Genomic DNA, 20,323 nt, shown 5'->3' on the forward strand with positions numbered 1-20,323 from the left:
GGTAACGAAGAAGTGAAACTCTCACTATTTGCAGATGACATGATTGTATATATAGAAAACCCTAAAGAATCTGTTGGAAAACTGTTAGAAACAATCAACAACTACAGCAAAGTTGCAGGGTACAAAATCAATCTGCAAAAATCAGTTGCATTTCTATATGCTAATAAGGAACTAACAGAAAGAGAGCTCAAAAAGATAATACCATTTACAATTGCATCAAAAAGAATAAAATACCTAGGAATAAATCTTACCAAGGAGGTGAAGGACCTATACAATGAGAACTACAAGACATTATTGAGGGAAATCTACGATGACATAAAGAAATGGAAAGATATCCTATGCACGTGGATTGGAAGAATAAACATAGTTAAAATGTCTATATTACCTAAAGCAATCTACAGATTCAATGCAATCCCAATCAGAATCCCAATGACATTCTTCACAGAAATAGAAAAAAGAATACTAAAATTTATATGGGGCAACAAAAGACCCCGAATAGCTAAAGAAATCCTAAAGAAAAAGAACAAAGCAGGAGGCATCACAATTCCTGACTTCAAAACATACTACAAAGCAATAGTAATCAAAACAGCATGGTACTGGTACAAAAACAGACACACAGATCAATGGAACAGAATTGAAAGCCCAGAAATAAAACCACACATATACGGACAGCTAATTTTCGACAAAGGTGCTAAGGACGTGCAATGGAGAAAGGAAAGTCTCTTCAATAAATGGTGTTGGGAAAACTGGACATCCACATGCAAAAGAATGAAAGTGGACCATGTGCTATCGCCATTCACAAAAATTAACTCAAAATGGATCAAAGACCTGAAGGTGAGACCTGAAACTATAAAACTCATAGAAGAAAATATAGGCAACACACTATTTGACATTGGGTTTAAAGGAATCTTTTCGGATGACATGCCTACCCAGACTAGGGAAACTAAAGAAAAAATAAACAAGTGGGACTTTATCAGACTAAAGAGCTTTTATAAGACAAATGAAATCAGAATCAAGATGAACAAACAACCAACCAGCTGGGAGAGAATATTTGCAAAACATACATCTGACAAGGGGTTGATCTCCATAATATATAAAGAACTCACACAATTGAACAACAAAAAAACAAACAACCCGATCAAAAAATGGGCAGAGGAAATGAACAGACACTTCTCCAAGGAAGATATACAGATGGCCAATAGGCACATGAAAAGATGCTCAACATCACTAATCATCAGGGAAATGCAAATCAAAACAACACTAAGATACCACCTCACGCCCGTTAGAATGGCTATAATCACCAAGACAAAAAACAACAAATGTTGGAGAGGATGTGGAGAAACAGGAACCCTCATACACAGCCGGTGGGAATGCAAATTGGTGCAGCCTCTATGGAAAACGGTATGGAGATTCCTCAAAGAATTAAAAATAGAGATGTCCTATGATCCAGCCATCCCACTACTGGGAATCTATCCAACGCACCTGAAATCAACAATCCAAAGAGGCTTATGCACCCCTATGTTCATTGCAGCATTATTCACCATAGCCAAGAAGTGGAAGCAACCTAAGTGTCCCTCGACTGACGATTGGATTAAGAAAATGTGGTATATATATACAATGGAATACTACTCAGCCATAAAAAAAGACAAAATCATCCCATTTGCAACAACATGGATGGGCCTGGAGCGTATTATGTTAAGTGAAATAAGCCAGAAAGAGAAAGACAAACACTGTATGATCTCACTCATATGTGGAATATAAACCAACACATGGACAGAGAAAACTGGACTGTGGTTACCCGGGAAGGGGGGGTGGGGGGTGGGCACAAGGGGTGAAGGGAGTCATATATGGGGTGATGGACAAACAAAAATGTACAACCCAAAATTTCACAATGTTAGAAACCATTAAAATATCAATAAAAATCAAAAAAAAAAAAAAAAGGCAACCTACTGAATAGGAGAAGATATTTGCAAATGATGTACTTGATAAGGGGTTAATATCAAAAATATTTAAAGAACTCATACAACTCAATATCAAAAAATAAACATTCTGATTAAAAAATGGGCAGTGGACCTGAATAGTCATTTTTCCAAAGAGGACATACAAATGTCCAACAGACACGAAAAGATGCTCAATATCACCAATTGCGAGGGGCATGCCAATAAAAACCACAATGAGATATCACCTCACACCTGTCAGAATGGCTACTATCAAAAAGACAATAAATAACAAGTATTGGTGAGGATGTGGAGAAAAGGAACCCTCATACACTGTTGGTGGGAATATAAATTGGTGTAGCCACTATGAAACAGTATGGAGGTTCTTCAAAAACTTAAAAATAAAATTACCATACAATACAGCAATTCCACTTCTGGGTATTCATCCAAAGAAAACAAAAACAATAATTTGAAAAGATATATGCACCCCTATGTTCACTGCAGCATTATTTAAAAACAGACAAAATAAGGAAGCAACTAAAGTGTCTAGTGATACATGAATGGATAAAGAAAATGTCATACACAAACACACAATGGACTATTAGCCATAAAAAAGAATGAAATCTTGCCATTTGAGACAACATGGATAGATCTAGAGGTATTATGCTAAGTGAAACAAATCAGACAGAGAAAGACAAATACCATATGATTTTACTTACATGTGGAATCTAAAAACCATACACAAAAACAAACAAACAAACAAAAAAAACAAATTCGCAGATACAAAGAATAAACTGGTAGCCTCCAGATAGGACGGGGACAGGGAGATGGGCAAAGTAGGTGAAGGAGGTTTGTACTAAGAGGTACAAACTTCCAGTTATAAAATCAATAAGTCAGAGGGATGTACTGTACAGCACAGGGAATATAGTTAATAATATTGTAATAACTTTGTATGGTGACAGATAGTTACTAGACTTGTCATGGTGATCATTTTGTAATATATGTGTCACATCACTATGCTATGTCCTGAAACTAAAATAATATTGTATGTCAACTATATCAACAAAAAAAAATTTTTTAAAACACAGGTTTTACAATTACAATCCAAGTTTTATAGGAAAGTTTTTTGCTGATCAAAATATGCCAATCAGTTAATAAAATGTTACAATAGAACCGTATGCTGGGAAAAAAGAATTTTAAACCTTTTCACAGTACACTGAAAATAGCATAATTGAAATAGCAAGAACATAAGCTCTAACATGATGATGATGATGTAGCTTTCCTAGTATCGTAGCCATATTTAAGTCAATTCAGCTCTTTCATATCCTCCTAAATGTAAAGCACATAGCACTTGGTCTTTTCGTTTTCTGTTAAAGTAGTAATGCTAACGACAAACAAGAAAGAGTACGTTAATAGCATCATACTCATATATGACACAATATTTTAATGGGTAATAAAATCACAAGTAAAAAAGACCAAATATAGGGGCCGGCCCGGTGGCGCAAGCAGTTAAGTGCGCGCGCTCCGCTGCGGCGGCCCGGGGTTCGCTGGTTCGGATCCCGGGCGCGCACCAAAGTACTGCTTGGTAAGCCATGCTGTGGCGGCGTCCCATATAAAGTGGAGGAAGATGGGCACCGATGTTAGCCCAGGGCCGTCTTCCTCAGCGAAAAAAGAGGAGGATTGGCGGATGTTAGCTCAGGGCTGATCTCCTCACAAAAAAAAAAAAAAAAAAAAAAAAAGACCAAATATATCACATCTTCCTTAATACTGGTCTCCCCTGCTATGATCACAGCATTCTCAATTATCCCAGGTCCACAGAAGAAGAAAACAAGTTTTCTGCTTCCAGTGTAAATCAGCAGATTTTTGCTTCCTATTCAATACAATGAAATGCAGTTTGCATCCTGTGCATACTGGAGCAAGCCTACTCATTATGATGCCAATTACAAAAACAAAAACAAAACAGAACAATGATGCCATACATCTTGAAGACAAATCTACTTCTTGTTTACAAATATATCCCCTGCACACAGCAGAGTGCTGAGTACACAACAGACCTTTAAGTACTCTAGGAATGAAGTACCGTTATGAATTTCTATAGTGACCTATCAATTAACAGAAAATATTTATAAATGGATTAGCAGAAAAAATATAATTCTTGGTAAAATCAGACAATCTTTTGTGCTATATCAATTCTATTTTTCTTCAAATGATTTTCTAAAAGGTTTGGCAAAGATCAAAATTGCCCATAATTTGCCAAAGTTATAACTCAATTGTTGATTAACCCATAAATTGGTTGTCTTCTATTAATGGAGGTTATAATTAGAATTAGCTGTATTTAAAAATTAAACTCATTATAGAATAAACACTCTCTTTTCATTTGGGTATTCTGTAATTCTTGTTTCCACTACTTGCAAACTCTGGGACACAACTGATCCCATTAATAGTTGCCATTTCTAGAATAACAACTAGGTGATCAGACATTATATATACTGGATACTTTGCATCAGTTATCACTTCTAATTCTCACAACATTCTTTAGATATTATTATTATTCACATTTTATATGTAAGGGAACTCAAAGACCAGAGAGATTCAGCCACTTGCCTAAAGTCAAACAGCTGGTTCAAGTAAGTAACAGAGATGTGAACCTCAAATCTATCAGACTTTACAGACCCAAAACTATTACACTTAGTTGTATTTGGGGCAAGTATGTAAACCCTCACATGATGATTTTCTCACATGTAATTGGGTGAAAAAGTATCAACTCAACAAGATTTTTTTGAGGACTGAACAAGGTAACGTAAGCAAAGTGAAAAACAATATCATTTCACACTTTCTCCTTCACTTGTTCCCCTTCACTTTCCTATCCTTAGTGAGAGGATGGCAAGGAAATAACAGCAAGATAGTTTCAATACCCTACACTGAGGAAACTGATGATACTACATTTGGCTTGGAGGTGAGAATGATATTCTTAACTGGAAAAATGTTACTAGATTAAAGTAAAAGTTTACTCTTCTTTATTACAAGATTAAATTGGTAAAGAGACTTCCAAATATCACAACATTTGTATTAAAGAAGGTCACTATTACAATTAGATACTACAGTGACAGCTCTAAAGTGTTCTTGGTTACACTGAAAAATATCATTGCAGATATAGAGGCAAATATAAACTTGCAAAAATTTAGTCAAGTATGTTTTTCACATCAGTATCATTGAATGAAATACTTCAGGAGAATGAAAATCCTGAAGATCCAAATTCCTGCAAAAAAACAAAGCTGAAAAATGAGATGAAAAGATATTTATTAGACCATCAAATGCTACAACTATAAAATGGCATTAAAATCCACCTTAAGAAAGAGATAAGAGGCAGGAAAAATTGGTTGAGTCATCAAATATTGTTGGAATATAAATTCCTACAAATGAACAAGTTTTTATTATAGTTACAACCATCTGTTATGATAGATTACATGGTACATAAGTCATCTGGCATTGGGAATTACTAGAAATAAACAACTTATTTGTATACTATCCACAGAATAAAAACTGCTGACAACTCAGTGTAGATATTGGAGAAGAACATGTTATGGCAGCGGTCCTTTAGCTAGGTAAAGCACATTATCACTAGTTTAAAATCTCGTTCACACAGTAAACCTAGCCTTCCTTGTTAAAGAGAGAGTTATCTATTTTCCACTTGAAATAACATGTATTGTCCTTAAATTTCTGGCAGTAATGACAGAGTTACGATTGTGTCATTTATGACTTCCCCAATAATTAAATTCTTAGTGCCAAACTCAGAGCCGTGCAAGTCTTTCTCTGTCCTGTGCAAATAATCAGAGGGTGACGGCACTTTCTGTGTTGATCAAGAGAAGGGCCGGAAAGAATTCTGATTAAAAACGAACAAATCTTCCATATCACAGCCAGTATGAGGAAGAAACAAGAAAACAGTTTGTTATGATGTTGCTGCATAAAAAGCAACAGCTTCATAAACTTGAACCTCTCAGTGAAGACCCACTTAAATGAGGCCCCTCAAGCAGTTAAATTTTTTCAGCATGTGAAGGACCTAGAAGGTATGCGGCTCCACTGGCAGAGGATAGCTTCAGTTTTCAGGTGAAGCGTTTAAAACAACAGCATACTTCAGAAGATTAGCTCTTGATAAAGGTGATATCCTTCCTAGGGTAGGTTTCAGCTTGCCCTAATGATTGGCAGCAGTGGGTCAAGGACGCTTGGCATCTTTCAAAGAAAGATATTTTTCTATCCAGTACAAATTTCAAATGTCCCACCAAACATTCATTTAGAGGGAAAACCTACTTATAAATTAACTGCACCTAGCATCTAACTCAGCTTTACATATAAATTCTCAAAATATTTTTTTTTTTTTTAAAGAAACTATTTCTTTATTTTATTTATTTATTTTTTTGTGAGGAAGATCAGCCCTGAGCTAACATCCATGCCAATACTCCTCTTTTTGCTGAGGAAGACCGGCCCTGAGCTAACATCTATTGCCAATCCTCCTCCTTTTTTCCCCTTTTTCTCCCCAAAGCCCCAGTAGATAGTTGTGTGTCACAGTTGCACATCCTTCTAGATGCTGTATGTGGGACGCCGCCTCAGCATGGCTGGACACGCGGTGCATCAGTGCACGCCCGGGATCTGAACCCAGCCGCCAGTAGCAGAGCATGCACACTTAACCCCTAAGCCACAGGGCCGGCCCCTCAAAATATTTTCTATAGTTTTAATATGATGTATTTTTTCCGTGAATCTATCATATAAGCATAAAAAAATCATGTTTTGTTTGTAAGAATTTTCTACGAGTTGTTCACCATTGGATATGGTCTGAATGTTTGTCCCGCCCAAATTCATATGTTGAAACCTAATCCCAATGTGACGGTGTTAGGAGGTAGGGCCTTTGGGAGGTGATTAGTGCCCTTATAAAAGAGACCTCACAGAACTCCCTTCCACCACGTGAGAACACAGCCAAAAGACAGCCTCCTACAAACCAGGAAGGGGGCTCTCACCAGACACCAAATCTGCCGGCACCTTCGTCTTGGACTCCCAGCCTCCAGAACTGTGAGAAATAATTTTTGCTGTTTATAAGCCACTCAGCCTACAGAATTCTATTACAGCAGCCCGAACGGAACTAAGACACCATTTCACCAATGATGGCAATGCTGCTAATGAAGTATGAGTCCCAAACTGACAAGTTTATGTCAGTCTGCATTTGTAGCTGTCATATCCATGATAATTCCATTTATAGGTTTAAGAATCTATTTTCATTTTCAACCATATAGGAGTGTGTGAGCATTTATATAACACATTTTTTTCCTCTTACTTATATTATAATTAGAGTAGTATATTAATTTTTTTTAAAAAATGAGTATAATTATCTCAGGAGAGTAAAGGGAACACTACAAAATATTTATTGTACAAAGGGGGTACTGAATATGACAGGGTAGAGAACTATTCTTTAACATTTACAGACACCTAAAATAAAATCCAGCACTTCTGGTTTACTTACTTATTTATCCAAGCACTTATTTATTTATTTTTGGTTACTTGGAGGATTTATATTTACATTAGAAAAAGCACCAATTCCCTGCTGACATTCTTCCTATCAACTACAATCTTGTGACTGCCAATGCCTTCACTTTTATCTTCTTCTTCTATTTCACTTTATCTTCCCTGCATGTTACGTGAAATAAAGCTTTCAACATTGCAGAAGGTCAGGTGGAGCACACAGGTTCCATCTGGTTCAGTAAGCCAACATAATCACAGGCCCCTCTGCTGCTTTCCCAGCTTTCTTCCTCTAAAAGCAGTAAAAATAATCTTAGTTTTCTCTTCTGGCAATTTCCACTTGAGCAGCTGACCAAACATTAAAACCATGCCAAATTTGAATTAACTCCAACAAATATATTCTTTCTTGGTCTACATGGGGTGTTTCTTTGATTATATATTTGGACATTCACAAATCAAAACAACTTGAAGTTTCCTAGTCTTTTGATATCTTCATCAGAATAACTTTTTCTTTAATTAGAGAGAAGGAACCAAAAAAAAAAAGAAAGCCACTCCAATACAATCTTACCATTTGTAATGTACTAATTATCACATGCAAGAAGATAATCAGTCATTTTCAGGGTATGCATCTCTTCATTTTCTCAGATGAATCTTAAAAAAAATGTTACCAGATATATTGCCATCTCTTCCAGCTATATATAATTCCCTCCTATTCCCATCCATTCTGCTTGCTCCTCTCAGTCGGGAGGACCAATGCCCCAAGGCTCAGAGCTCCAAAGCTGTGACACAGGGATATGCTTTGACTCAACCCTTGAGAGAATAAGAGCAGTAGGGAGAGGATGCCTACCCCAAATTCCATGATTCATTATTCTGCTGTGGACCTCCTAAAAAAACAACAGAAACAAAAGCACGTAGGAGACAATCAGCTGTCTAAGAGCTAGCCAGGCCCTTGAGATCTCCTATTGGTTCCTAATCTACAAGCAGGAATCACATTTGGATACGTCTATCTGAGGACCAACAATCCAGGTCACTGAGGTTCAGAATCTATCTATTTTTTGTTCCACCTCGGTTAACATGATATTTGTAGGATATGTTCTACATCAATGCACTACACTAGAGGCAGTGAGAGATATAAAGGTCTAAAAGATATGGTAAATGTCCTAAAAAACATATGGTCTAGGGCAGAGCCAGATATATACACATTATTATTCTACAAGTCAGATAGTATGCAGTATTACAGATCTATAAGCAAATAATCAGAAAAATATCAGTGAGAACTATGTTCATCTAAACATCATCAAGGAGGAAGGAACACTTGAGCTGGATCTTGAAGGATGGTGAGGCAATGACGAAATAATGAAAGAGCTTCAAATGGTGGAACGTATGATCCCATTTGTGATTTAGAAAGATTATTCTGGCAGTAATGCTGACAGTTATCTTTTACTCACAAATATGATGAAGCTGGTAACATAGCCTCTTTCCTTAAATCAAAAGACTCTACCACCTCTGCACCACATAGTAACGCAAAATTGTGCTTCACTTAGTCAATAGATTTTAATTGTATGGCAACTATGTACTAGGCATTATGTCAGACACTAGAGATAGAAAAAGAGAATCCCTCCTTCCTTCCAAGGAGCTCTCACCAAGAGAGACAAATATAAGTCCTGATAGGCACTATAAACAAAGATAAGACAAAGTGCAATGGAACCCTTAGTCTGGGTTTTAAAGAGAGGAAACAGGTGGGCCAGATGGGGGAAGAGTAAAGGTATATTTGGGAAACACCAGCTCCCCCACGTTAGTCAACCACACAGAATGGAAGAGAGTATCTATGAAGAAAATGTAAAATGAGAAAAGATGGCAAAGGAGATTGGAGCAGTGGAAACCCACCGCTTAGGGGGTAGACAAAGGAAGAATTGGCAAATGAGATAAAATGATTAGAGCGCCAGGAGGAGAATCCAGGAGAATCCACGGACAACAGTGAAAACCTTCAAAGAACAAGAAAACGGTCATTAACAATAAATGTCACAGAAAGGACAAGTAAAGTAAAGCCTGAAGCAGATCACTGGACTTGGCAGTTGGAGGCCACAGGAGTCACTGCCAGAGCACTTTCTGTGAGTGGGGAAGACCAAGCCTGACTATCGAGGAGACACCATGTGAACTGACACCAAAGCACCAGAGTTGCTGAATCCTCACAATGAATACTGGAAAATAACATTTTAATACAAACTAGATTTTTAAAGAATTGTGCATGATAAAAAGAAATAAAGGATTAAAAACATCAAGATGGAATAATGAAAGAAAGTATTTGATAATCCCATTTCCTTCCAACACTGATTACAACACTCCCAATAATACACAATGGGGTATTTCAATGTTGAATTTTAATTTCTATCTTGAGCCTGTGGGTGGCAAGATTTTACCTTTGGCAGTTTGACAGCTATACTTGAAAGGGTCCCAAGACCCTAGTAGGTATCAGCTAGACAGATGGTCAACATGCAAAGACACTCTGTATCTTATTTCTTTTTCCTAGAGGTCTTTAAAACCAAATGGTGTCATTAGAATGTTAAGCTTATTCAGCACTTTACTATTGGGGTAGTAAAGGTGTTTTAAAAGCTCTCTTTATCCTTCCATGTCTGAGATAAGAGACGACAGAAGAGCTGATTCACTCCAGTAAAGAGAGATGAAAAGGATAAAGCCAAAAAATAAGTTTCTGCTAGGCTTAACAGAAAATTATTTTTAAAAATAATCTTTTAAAGCAACATTCTTTGTTTTTGTTAAATAAGTAGCATATAGAATAAGGTGGATGGTGGTGGTGACATTTAGAATATTGTTACAGATCAAACTGCTTGTCTTTATAAACAAAGGCCTTACTTCCTGAGGCAACATAGAGAGCTAATGCTTTGCACTCTATTGTTAGAGTCAATAAAATAATCTAATTATTTTCATGAGTAAAATCACAGGAAAGTAACCTCAAGTGGCAATAACATACGTCAACACATACACTGAGGTAGAAGGGAATTCACAATGAGATGTTCATCTTTAGAAAAACCTAAAATGTTAGTAATGATTTGTCACAAAAATAGTATTTCTTCATATTACACGGAATTTAAGAAACTCTAGCATGAAAATCACTTACCTAGCTCTTCATTTTCAATGACTTCAAATGTGGCCCAGATATCACCCTGCATAGGAACGATATTTTTTATTGCTAACATATCATTAGTTAATTCTTCTGCTTCCATCACAGGAGATATCTGTAACAGAGGCAAAACTTCTTCAGAACATATGTCAGATACAGGAGGAGCCTTATACTAGAGCATCAATACTCCCCTATCCACCATCTTATGATACCCCAAGTTTCTTCTTAGTATGTTTAACTACCTTCTCTAAGCACACAGAGAAAACAGCCTGTTTAGATCTTCTTCATAAAATGTAATACATTTTAATGTGAGTGCATAAAAAGATATCACAATATAGACATAATCAGGAAGAATTTTTTTTCTCACTTAGTGAGTAATTACATCACTCAAGGAGGGAAGAATTACCTGGTCATGAACAGAAAGGCCTTCACCAGACAGCAAATCCAAAGGCCTTCGAGGAGTAAAACTTTTCACATGTCAGTTCTATAAATCAAGAATTCAAAGTGGCTTGGTTTAGTCAGCCTTGGCCCTAAATTTACACAGCCAACTGCTGTCTCCCATGCAGAAAAGCCCCAGGGTTTTGTGGTCTGTGGTGTGTCCTGCCATGCCAAGTGACAGACGGTGGGATACCAAAGTATGCTGGAGCCAGGGTTTCATGGCAAAGGGCAGAGTCTGCGGTGGCAGCCTAGGGGTCCGAGTCCCAAAGCCTCAGGCCAGTGCAGAAGTACACCATTCTCTTCAGGGACTTGGGGGATTTTTGATTTGTTTGTTCTTGTTTTTGATTCTGCCAATCTTAAATGCATGCTGATCAAAAGCAAGATGACTTTCTTCAACTAGAACTTAGGGTTATAATGCTAAACAAATAGAAGATGTTTTAAGCATTAGAATATTGCAGCTGCAACCTAGTTTGCACGTTTTCAGTAAAAGTACATACCTATTTAAAAATTTCTTAGAAAAGGAATGTGCTCATTTCCATTTCTCCTCTCCATTAATGATCATAAGCATATGGCACATATATAAATAACAAAACATTTTTCATTACAGGTAACTTGTACAGTCTACCTTGAGGATTTCGTGGAATTTAGTGCTTTCTTTGGAATATATTAATGATACAGTGAAGTCCACTGTTTTCTATTCAGAAAATCCCAAAGAAATACAATCTTAGAAGAAAAAGAACTTAGCATCTGGGAAAAGGAGATGAAGCAGTAGAAACATTAGTAGACGAACCATTTCAATGATGCTGTTCATCTGCATGGATTTAAAATTTCTGGATTTAAAATTTTTTAAGAAGTATAGCCCTTTCTTAAAATAATAAATTACTGAGAAACCAAACTAGTACAAAAGGCAGCAAGGGAATGCCTCAGATTGACGTAGGAATGGAAGACCAGAACTTCACTCCTTGTCCCAGGAGACACCCAAGGCCCATCTTTAGAACATCTAGAACTCCGCAAAGCATACTTTGGCAGTCATTAATCTAAGGCATATACAAATCAGTTTAATGAGCATCATGTTTGGAATATGATGATCAAGGTGTGCACTCCAGCCTTGATGCTTTTAATTCCTAGTCTCTACTCATATAAACGTGAGACGTCACCCGCTTCACCTATTTGCTTGCGTTGAGGTAATGATCAGCTGAGACAAATATAACTCAAGGGTTCTGCAAAGTCTAAAGCATTGAATAAATGTCAAGGATTATTTTTGTTTAGTTTTTGTTGTTTGTTTAAGAGAACTTGGAGTTGTCATAGGTAAAACTGGACAGTCCTTTATGAATATACACTCAAAATAACGTAAGAATTTTTCTCAGTTGTAATAGCTTCTGTTATGGCTTTATTAGTAAGAAAATTAAAATGAGCTACTAAAGTGTTTCTGTGTAGGTAGAGTTAAGTCATGTGCTTTGAATACCTCTTCTGGCATTAGTGATGGACTCGTGCTGTTGTATGATGAACATCACGTGTTCAGCGTAAGAAGTACGATGTGCCCAAGGAGTGGCAAGGCTACTGCCTCATAAGGACAAAGCCTATGATGGCAGTAGTTCAGCTTCATGTTGTAAGTAAGGTAACTAGTGCCACAGAGTCATAATACATAATCATTAAAAATACCGAAATTAACAATTACAATATATTTAACAAAACTAAGGGGCTAAAACTGAATTTCAACTGCTACATGGCAGAACATCTATTCCTCATACAGAGAATGTAGTCTAACTAAGTAGGAATCTGAAATATCAGTGTTTCTCTACCTAAGGCACACTAAGCACTGAATACGGTAGCATGAGAGAGATCTTTTTAATTCAGAAAAAATGATCAATATTCTCAAGAAAGAAAAGAGCTATCCAATATCTAAGCAAATTGGAAGACTGGAAGCTAAAGTCTAGGACACAAGGGTAGGAGATTATTATTAATAACAACAATAATAGTACCAATAGTAATAGTTAATAAACACTTACATGCTGAGCAATTTGCTAAGTGTTATATGCATTATCTTATTGAATCCTTATATCAATGCTATGAGGTAAATACTGTAATTTTTCCTCATGTTACAGGTGAAACAATTGAGACTCAGACAGAGTAAATTAACTTGCCTCATGTTAACAAGTTGGGAAGGGGAGAAGCAAGTATTTGAGCTCAGGTTATTTTCCAGAACCTATAGAAAACCCTAACCATAACCTAAACACGTAAGATGATGTTTTCTTTCCAAATAACCAAAACATGGAATTCCCAGAGAATATTGGTATGAAAGTCAATCTTTTCATCAGTCATGTTTGAATTGGACATGTAAAATAAAATGTAAGACACAACAGACAATTCAAGATATGTAAACTAATGCTAACACCTGTGATTCCCAACAGTACTCTTTACAACCATCTTTAGCACTCACCCGAATTATAATACTGCAGTCAGGTTCCTTCCTTTCTACAAACACTTCAATTAACAAATCTCCAGCCTGGGAAACCTAGAAAAGGGCGGATGTGAGGACAGCAAATATAAGTATGCTGCAAGAACACACATATGACACTTAAGACAGTTAGAAAGTCCTAGTCCTATTTCTAAATATTTTATAATAATGAAATGAGCCAATTTCCGTGTTGACAGCATGATGACACCCATTTTCCAGATGCATTTGATTAAGGACAAGGAATCTACACAAATGACATAATCAGCAACAATAATCACAACGCGATTTTTTCACCTCTTACTCAAGAGTTTAGTGTCCTCAAATACCCTTACATTTTTACTGAAATAATGAATCTCGCTACAATGGAAATATACTGACTTCAACAACAGAAGTTGCAAGAGCCATCACCATGTATGTTAACAGGATAAGCAAAACAAGGAGTGAAAATGAGCCATATGTAATTCTCTGAGCTATAGTGTGGGCATAATACCAATAATTAAAAGGGAAAATAGGTCCTGCTAAATTTTCAAAGAGATAATATGTCCAAAAATGGAAATTTGAGGATAAATTAGGTCAGAGCTATAATAAAACTACAAATAGAGAAAGTATACTTAGCAAGAAAAAAAAAGTCAAGTGATAGGAAAAGAGAGTAATAAAGTAATAAAAATAAGTTTTTAATTTTCTTTAGTCAAGAATTAAGTGCTAAGTTATTTGGGTCACTATTATGCCCCCAGAAAACATAATAAGTGAAGAAGATACAAGCCAGAAAATAAAAAGCATAAGATAACACCATGTAGACTGAGAGTATTATGTGGAGAAGATTAACAAAGAACTAAATGAAAAATATTTTGAATAGCTTTTTTCAGAAATTCCCTCAAGTTATGTAACCACTTAGAAATAATATCCATCACTCAATTTTTTAAAAATGATCATAACGGAGAAACAATCATTCTGAAGTTAAATTTGCCTCAGAATAAAATCTGATGAGAAAATTTGTGGGGAAAACATTAAAAACGTACTTCGAAGCAGTGTTCTCAATTATTCTGGCACTGTAGACTTAGAACAGCTTATTCCCAATTTTTCTTCCTCACTTCTGATGCTACACAAGAATTCTAGGGACGATAACAGTTGACATTTTCACTTTTCACTGTGTTTGCATAAATAACTCTCCAGGAAGGACACATTTTAAAAATTAAAAAAGCAAACACCAAAGAACTCATAGAGTGAAGCCAAAAACAAGAACAGCTAAGAAATTCAAACAGGGATAAGACACAGAGACTATCAGAGAAACACTCCAGAGGAAAGTTTTGAATGGATTAGAGAAAAACTCAAGTTAAGAACAGATTTCTCCAAACTCTTCTACTTTTCTTTCCCAATTACTCCATTTTATAGATAATTCTTTTCTTATTTTACTTACTTATACTTAATTAGAAAACATTCAAGACTCATTTTTTATTGTAATATGAATATAAAAGAAAAAACGCAGAAGGATACTCAAACTTTATCTAAGAACAATATCGATAATGCTACCAAAGATGATCCCTTGGGCTCACACAATCCTTCATTTTATGACTAAAATTCTCCCCAAAAAGCAAGAGTCCCAGAGAACTAAGTGATTACAAGCCAGATTTTTTAGTGTTAGAGCCAATTCCTCTGGAGGCTGCATTAATTACTTGGGGTCAAAATGGAGAAGATACTTCCTTAGGTAATTAATATTATAGTATCAGTACTCAGGGATGTAGGCACTAGAATGAAAGCCTTTCCTCATCTCCTTCATATGGAAGGATAGCTCCGATGACTTCTCCAATTAGTAGAGGATATTTCAGGAATTAGATGAATTTAGTGTGTTTGACTAAGAAGAAAGCATTTGCCTCATTCTCTGAGTGTATCTATAAACAGAATATATTTGACCCATATCTATTATTTACATTGGTACCCTGAATCCACTACAACCCCTAATTATTAGAAGAGGATTAAATATCAATTTTTAGAAAGTCCAATGAATATTCATCAAACAAGGCAAGGTACCCTGGAAAACTATAGTGCAACCTGAACGCACAAATCCAATATAACGTGACTGGGGAAAGCAAGAGAAGACCTTAGAAAAGTCAACTTGAGACAGTAATCAGCATATGTTACAAAGATCACATTAGAAACATTCCCACTAATGTAATCATCTGAGAGCATGCAGAGCAAAAGCATATAAGAAATGATTTATATTTTCAAAATCATAATGGAAAGAATCATTAGGGAGTCTGAATTTTCAATTTATTTTACTATTTCTTTGGCTTTAAATGCTTCCTTTGAAATCCACTGGCATTTTCAATAGTGCTTTTATAACTAAAAATTGACTTTATAAAGGATATTTTGATAAGATTAAAACTGTTCTTTCCCTCTATATTTTGAAAAATTAACATAATTTGGCATTTTGTATACATGCATCATGCTGCAGATTACACAACTGTTTTATCTAGGTTCTTTTTTCCCCATGACTTTTACTTTGCTTCATATAGGAACTTGAAAATAAATACAACAAATGTCTTTACTTACAATGGAAGTTTTTGTTTTTTGTTGTTTTTTTTTTAATTTTTTTTATTCTTTGGAGATCTAACTATTACTACTCACTTGAGTGTCTTTCCACTTGGTTATAAAGCTATTTTCTATGTCCATTTGTTTGACTTGGTCTTCTTTAACCTGTTTAAAATATAATTTGGGACATTCTAATAAAATACAAGGAGTGATGGCACTCATCCTCACATGACTCTTCAGGAATTTAAAGACCAACAAGTTAAAAATAAATGAGAATGGCCATCTTAATCAGTATAGGTCCACACAGCTAGGGCAGAAATAAAGCCAACAAGATAGAGCTTTATAAAGTTCAGAACATTTTATGATGATACCACTTCAGGCTACGGATTCCATCAACAGAAGCCCTATTGCTCAGGCGCCTTAATAAGCAATGGGGCTTATTGATGACTGGTTTGTTAGCATTTATGTAGGTTGAGAGACAAGACTCATTTCTCAAACTGAAATGTTCATTAAGAGCTTATGAAATTCCCACCATTAAGTCAAAGCTGGATTTAAAGAACTATGAAGGTAACCACTTATTTTTTATTAATTTAACAGTCAAAAAAAAAAGAAAATAAAGAGAGCATGTAAAGCCACATATTTTTTTTTCTAATTCTTTCATTTCTTAGTATCAGAATTATTGCAAAGAAGCTGCTATTGATCAAAAACAGTGGACACATATAGAAAGAAATAAAAAGGAGATCAAAGAGCAAAGAGAATCCAACAACTCTGGTGTCCATTCCAATATAAATTAAGACACAAACTGTGTTATTTTATTTTATTAAAATATAGTTTCTTTCCCTTTGCTAACAAATCTTGTGATCGGTTATTACAAGAATGTAAGAACTCTAAAAATGATAATCTATTACATTAAATCATTTGATTTCATCTGGTATACCCATAGCCTGGAAAACAAGTAGTCTTATACAATACCATTTCATAGAATGCTCAAAAAGGTTAAATGACAAAACTAAGATTCCAGAAGTAGTTAAGTGATGGAGCTGGACTTTTGACCCAGATCCCCTAAATTCTCCTTCTCTTCAAATCCTGGGTTTATTTCCTCTATTTGTACTTCTTTGAACTGAGAAATCATCCCTATGCAAACGTTTTCTGATGAAACATGAAAATATTAACTTCATGAAATAGTAAATTGAAAAGTCAAATAATTAGATAAGAGATGACTGAGTAAAAACTACAGAATAAAATTTCAGAATTTTCTTTTATCCAATTTGGGGCACAATTAAAAGAAAACACTAAAATGTTTTAAATTGCAGAATTTAACAGCCTGGTGTTTATTACTGAACTTGTGAAATTCATAACTTAACACCTCTAAGTAGACATACTCAATGCATACACATACTGAGGAGAAAAAAAACATAAAAACACTATAAATAGAAATATTCTGTCCAACAGACACCAGATGGTAAAAAAGCTTTAAAAGCAGCCAAATTTAAATGAAGGGCTATAGCTTAAAAAGCTAGTTATACATAAAAAATTAAAGATCATATAACTATCTTTTCTTTATTTTTAAATATTCATAAAGACCTGAATAAAACATCCTTAAATATGTATTTTTGTTTGCAAATAGTAACATCGAAACTATTAAACAAGAGCAGGATATAAAATATTTACCTCAAATATTTCAACATAATTATTAATTAAGTCCTCGATCACATTCACTTCTTCACTAGTTTGTCCCTTAGTTTGAAACAAACAGGAGGAGAAGGCCAAGGCCAAATTATGGGCGTCCATGTGATTAATTTCTGAGCATTTCTGAACCCTGTTAGAGAAAAGCGTAGCTCATCACAACACATTTCTATCTGAAAATCTCATAGAACTACAAGTCATAATACTCATTTATCACTTTTAATACACACATATTGAAAGTTTCTGATATAAAAGGTACTGTGGTGATTTAAAGAAAAATACACGATTCTTTCTTCCAAGTAGCTTACAGTCTGGTTAACAACATAAGAAAAAACTACTGTTAAAGGAGATATTACTACAAGTTACAAAGCAGTCCTTGAATGTTGATTTCAAGGAGGGACCCACCACATATAAACAATTCCAGACAGTGGGACCACCTGTGACTAAGGCATAAAGGTATTCTTGCAGAAAAGTGTAAAATGACTTGCAAGACTGAAGCATGAATGAAAGAAGGAAAAGGGGGGCAGTAGGTGAGTAGAAAACAAGGCAAGAAAGGTGAATTGGGAGGCATAGAGTAGAGTTCCAAATTCAAAATTCAGGGCTGGGCTGAACTTTCCAGAAAGCGCATATCAGGTGAGAAAATAACTGGCAGCATGTGTCTGTACGGTTATTCAAAACTGGATATTATCTCTCAAAAAGCAAACAATTTAAAAATACAATAACACTTTTCTGGGATATAACTAAGAATGCTTTTTTATAATGAACAAACAGGAACAGACGAGTCAACTCTCTGAATCAGTAGGCTACAACACTTGGGTCATACAAAGAGCATCATTTAAAGTATTCACAAACGTAAGTTCAAAGTGATTTAAAAACAACTACAGCCATCAGCCCAATAAAAGGAAATTTCCATTGATAAAAATGCACTAGACGAGAACTCTAAGTGATACACATGGAAGTATCTGTTAATGCTCTCGATTTGTCACTGGCTGTATACATAGCAGCTGCTCAAGGGCCTAATTACATTTGCAAACTTTTTAAATACATACTAAACAAGAGAGACCAACTCCGTCAAAGAAATAAAACAAGATTAAGGTAGGTACAGCTGTCTATAAAGAGCAGAGATTCTAATAGGTACAAGAAAAAGTCAGTAAACATGACAGCAATATTATATATGATAATATGAGAAACATAATAAAACGCCAAATTGCATAGCAGAGACAGAGCAAGTACAATCATATGATTTATGAGATGCAAAAAGAATTACAAGTTATTAGAGGATTAATAATTGTGGACACCCCTCTCAAAACCACTCCTATACTTTCATCACACTACACTGTAAACATGTGGAAAATTTATCTGCAAGTCTGTTACTAGAATCTAAGCATCTAAGAATCATTCTGTTACTAGAATCTAAGCATCTCACAGCTGGAGACTGTTGCTTTAATCACACTGTAGTGCGTAATAAATATCTGGTGAATGGAATTAAGTAAATGTTAGTCATGAAGAAGTGATCTTTTATCTAGGGCAGGGATGGTATTAAATGCTAAATCAACCTGACCTTATCCAAATTGACCTAACTTCTGACAACACTATCAAACAATTCTGTCCTTCTAGAGACTTCTTTTTGCAAAAGCATTCTTTGACACTCTTCATATCCCTTCTCTTTACTTTCTGTAGCTGCCTTAATTTATGGCATTAAGTACGTATTTTCCTTTTCTTCCTTTATTTCCCTGCTCCCTTTATTTCTCTGCCTAAGTGTTCCATATTCAGCCCACGTAGTCTCTTCTCATTCAGGCCTTCTCATCAGAAGCCCAAGGAAACTGTTTCCTAATTAGTTTCTTTGCCTCTATTCTAACCTCGTCCCCATCCCATTACAGGGGTTATTATTCCTAAACAGATTTTATCAGTCACTCCTTATCACTTAAAGGAATAAAATCCAAATGTTTTTGTATGACTTACAGAGCCTTTCGCAACCTCCTGCCAGCTAACTACAAACCATTTCAACTCTTTGCACACCTATTTCCTAGAAAATTTCCTTCAGTCATTTCTCATACTTATCTTTCTTTCATGCCCAGTTCACGCATTCCTTTAAATCTGAAGCATTCCCTGGATGTCAATACACTATGACTCACTCAATCCCTCCTCTATAATTCAATGTCTCATGCTAAAATTTTCTGAATTAAAATCTGTCCCGATGTTGCTGTGTTTCCCTAAAAAATGTAAAATGCCCTGCAGCACCCCTGTTAGTTCACTGTGATGTCCCAGGGTTCCTTGGTACTCAGTTTAGGAACTATGGAGTTAAGATTGTTTTTGTCTTTCCTGTATTATTATCATATATTTCTGTTCACATGGAATCTTAATCGGCATTGTCTTGTACATAGTAGGAGCTAAAACATATGTTAGTTGAAGAAAAGAAAGGAGGGAGGAAGGATGGGAAGGAACTTGTTACCTCAAATTCAAATCTGAAAGAAGAATTTTAAGAATAGCCATGGGTAACTCAATGTTTAAAATATTAACTTAATAAATTGTAGCAGCCTGGTCACATATTAAAATTTTTGAAGAAAATAATCTGTCTCAATGTCTCATGGGCATAGAGATAGGACTATATATTATATAGACTATATT

The 20,323-nt window shown here is 35.4% G+C and overlaps 1 protein-coding gene across 7 annotated transcripts in view; it reads right to left on the reverse strand.

Moving 5' to 3' along the window:
• Nucleotides 1-20,323, reverse strand: part of ARAP2 (ArfGAP with RhoGAP domain, ankyrin repeat and PH domain 2) — a 187,085-nt gene that overhangs the window by 51,199 nt on the left and 115,563 nt on the right. For 4 of the 7 annotated variants that reach the window (XM_058546854.1, XM_058546856.1, XM_058546853.1 and 1 more), the window contains exons 23-26: nucleotides 17,681-17,828; nucleotides 16,106-16,174; nucleotides 13,463-13,537; nucleotides 10,582-10,699 (exon numbers count right to left, since the gene is read on the reverse strand). In XM_058546854.1, the coding sequence (XP_058402837.1) occupies nucleotides 10,582-10,699; nucleotides 13,463-13,537; nucleotides 16,106-16,174; nucleotides 17,681-17,828 (410 nt within the window). Of the gene's footprint in view, nucleotides 1-8,273; nucleotides 8,330-10,581; nucleotides 10,700-13,462; nucleotides 13,538-16,105; nucleotides 16,175-17,680; nucleotides 17,829-20,323 lie in introns of those variants that run through there. The other 3 variants (XM_058546859.1, XM_058546858.1, XM_058546857.1) reach the window with 3 other exon arrangements.

The sequence above is a fragment of the Diceros bicornis genome, chromosome 8 (genome assembly GCF_020826845.1).
Source record: "Diceros bicornis minor isolate mBicDic1 chromosome 8, mDicBic1.mat.cur, whole genome shotgun sequence".
Lineage (NCBI taxonomy): Eukaryota > Metazoa > Chordata > Mammalia > Perissodactyla > Rhinocerotidae > Diceros > Diceros bicornis.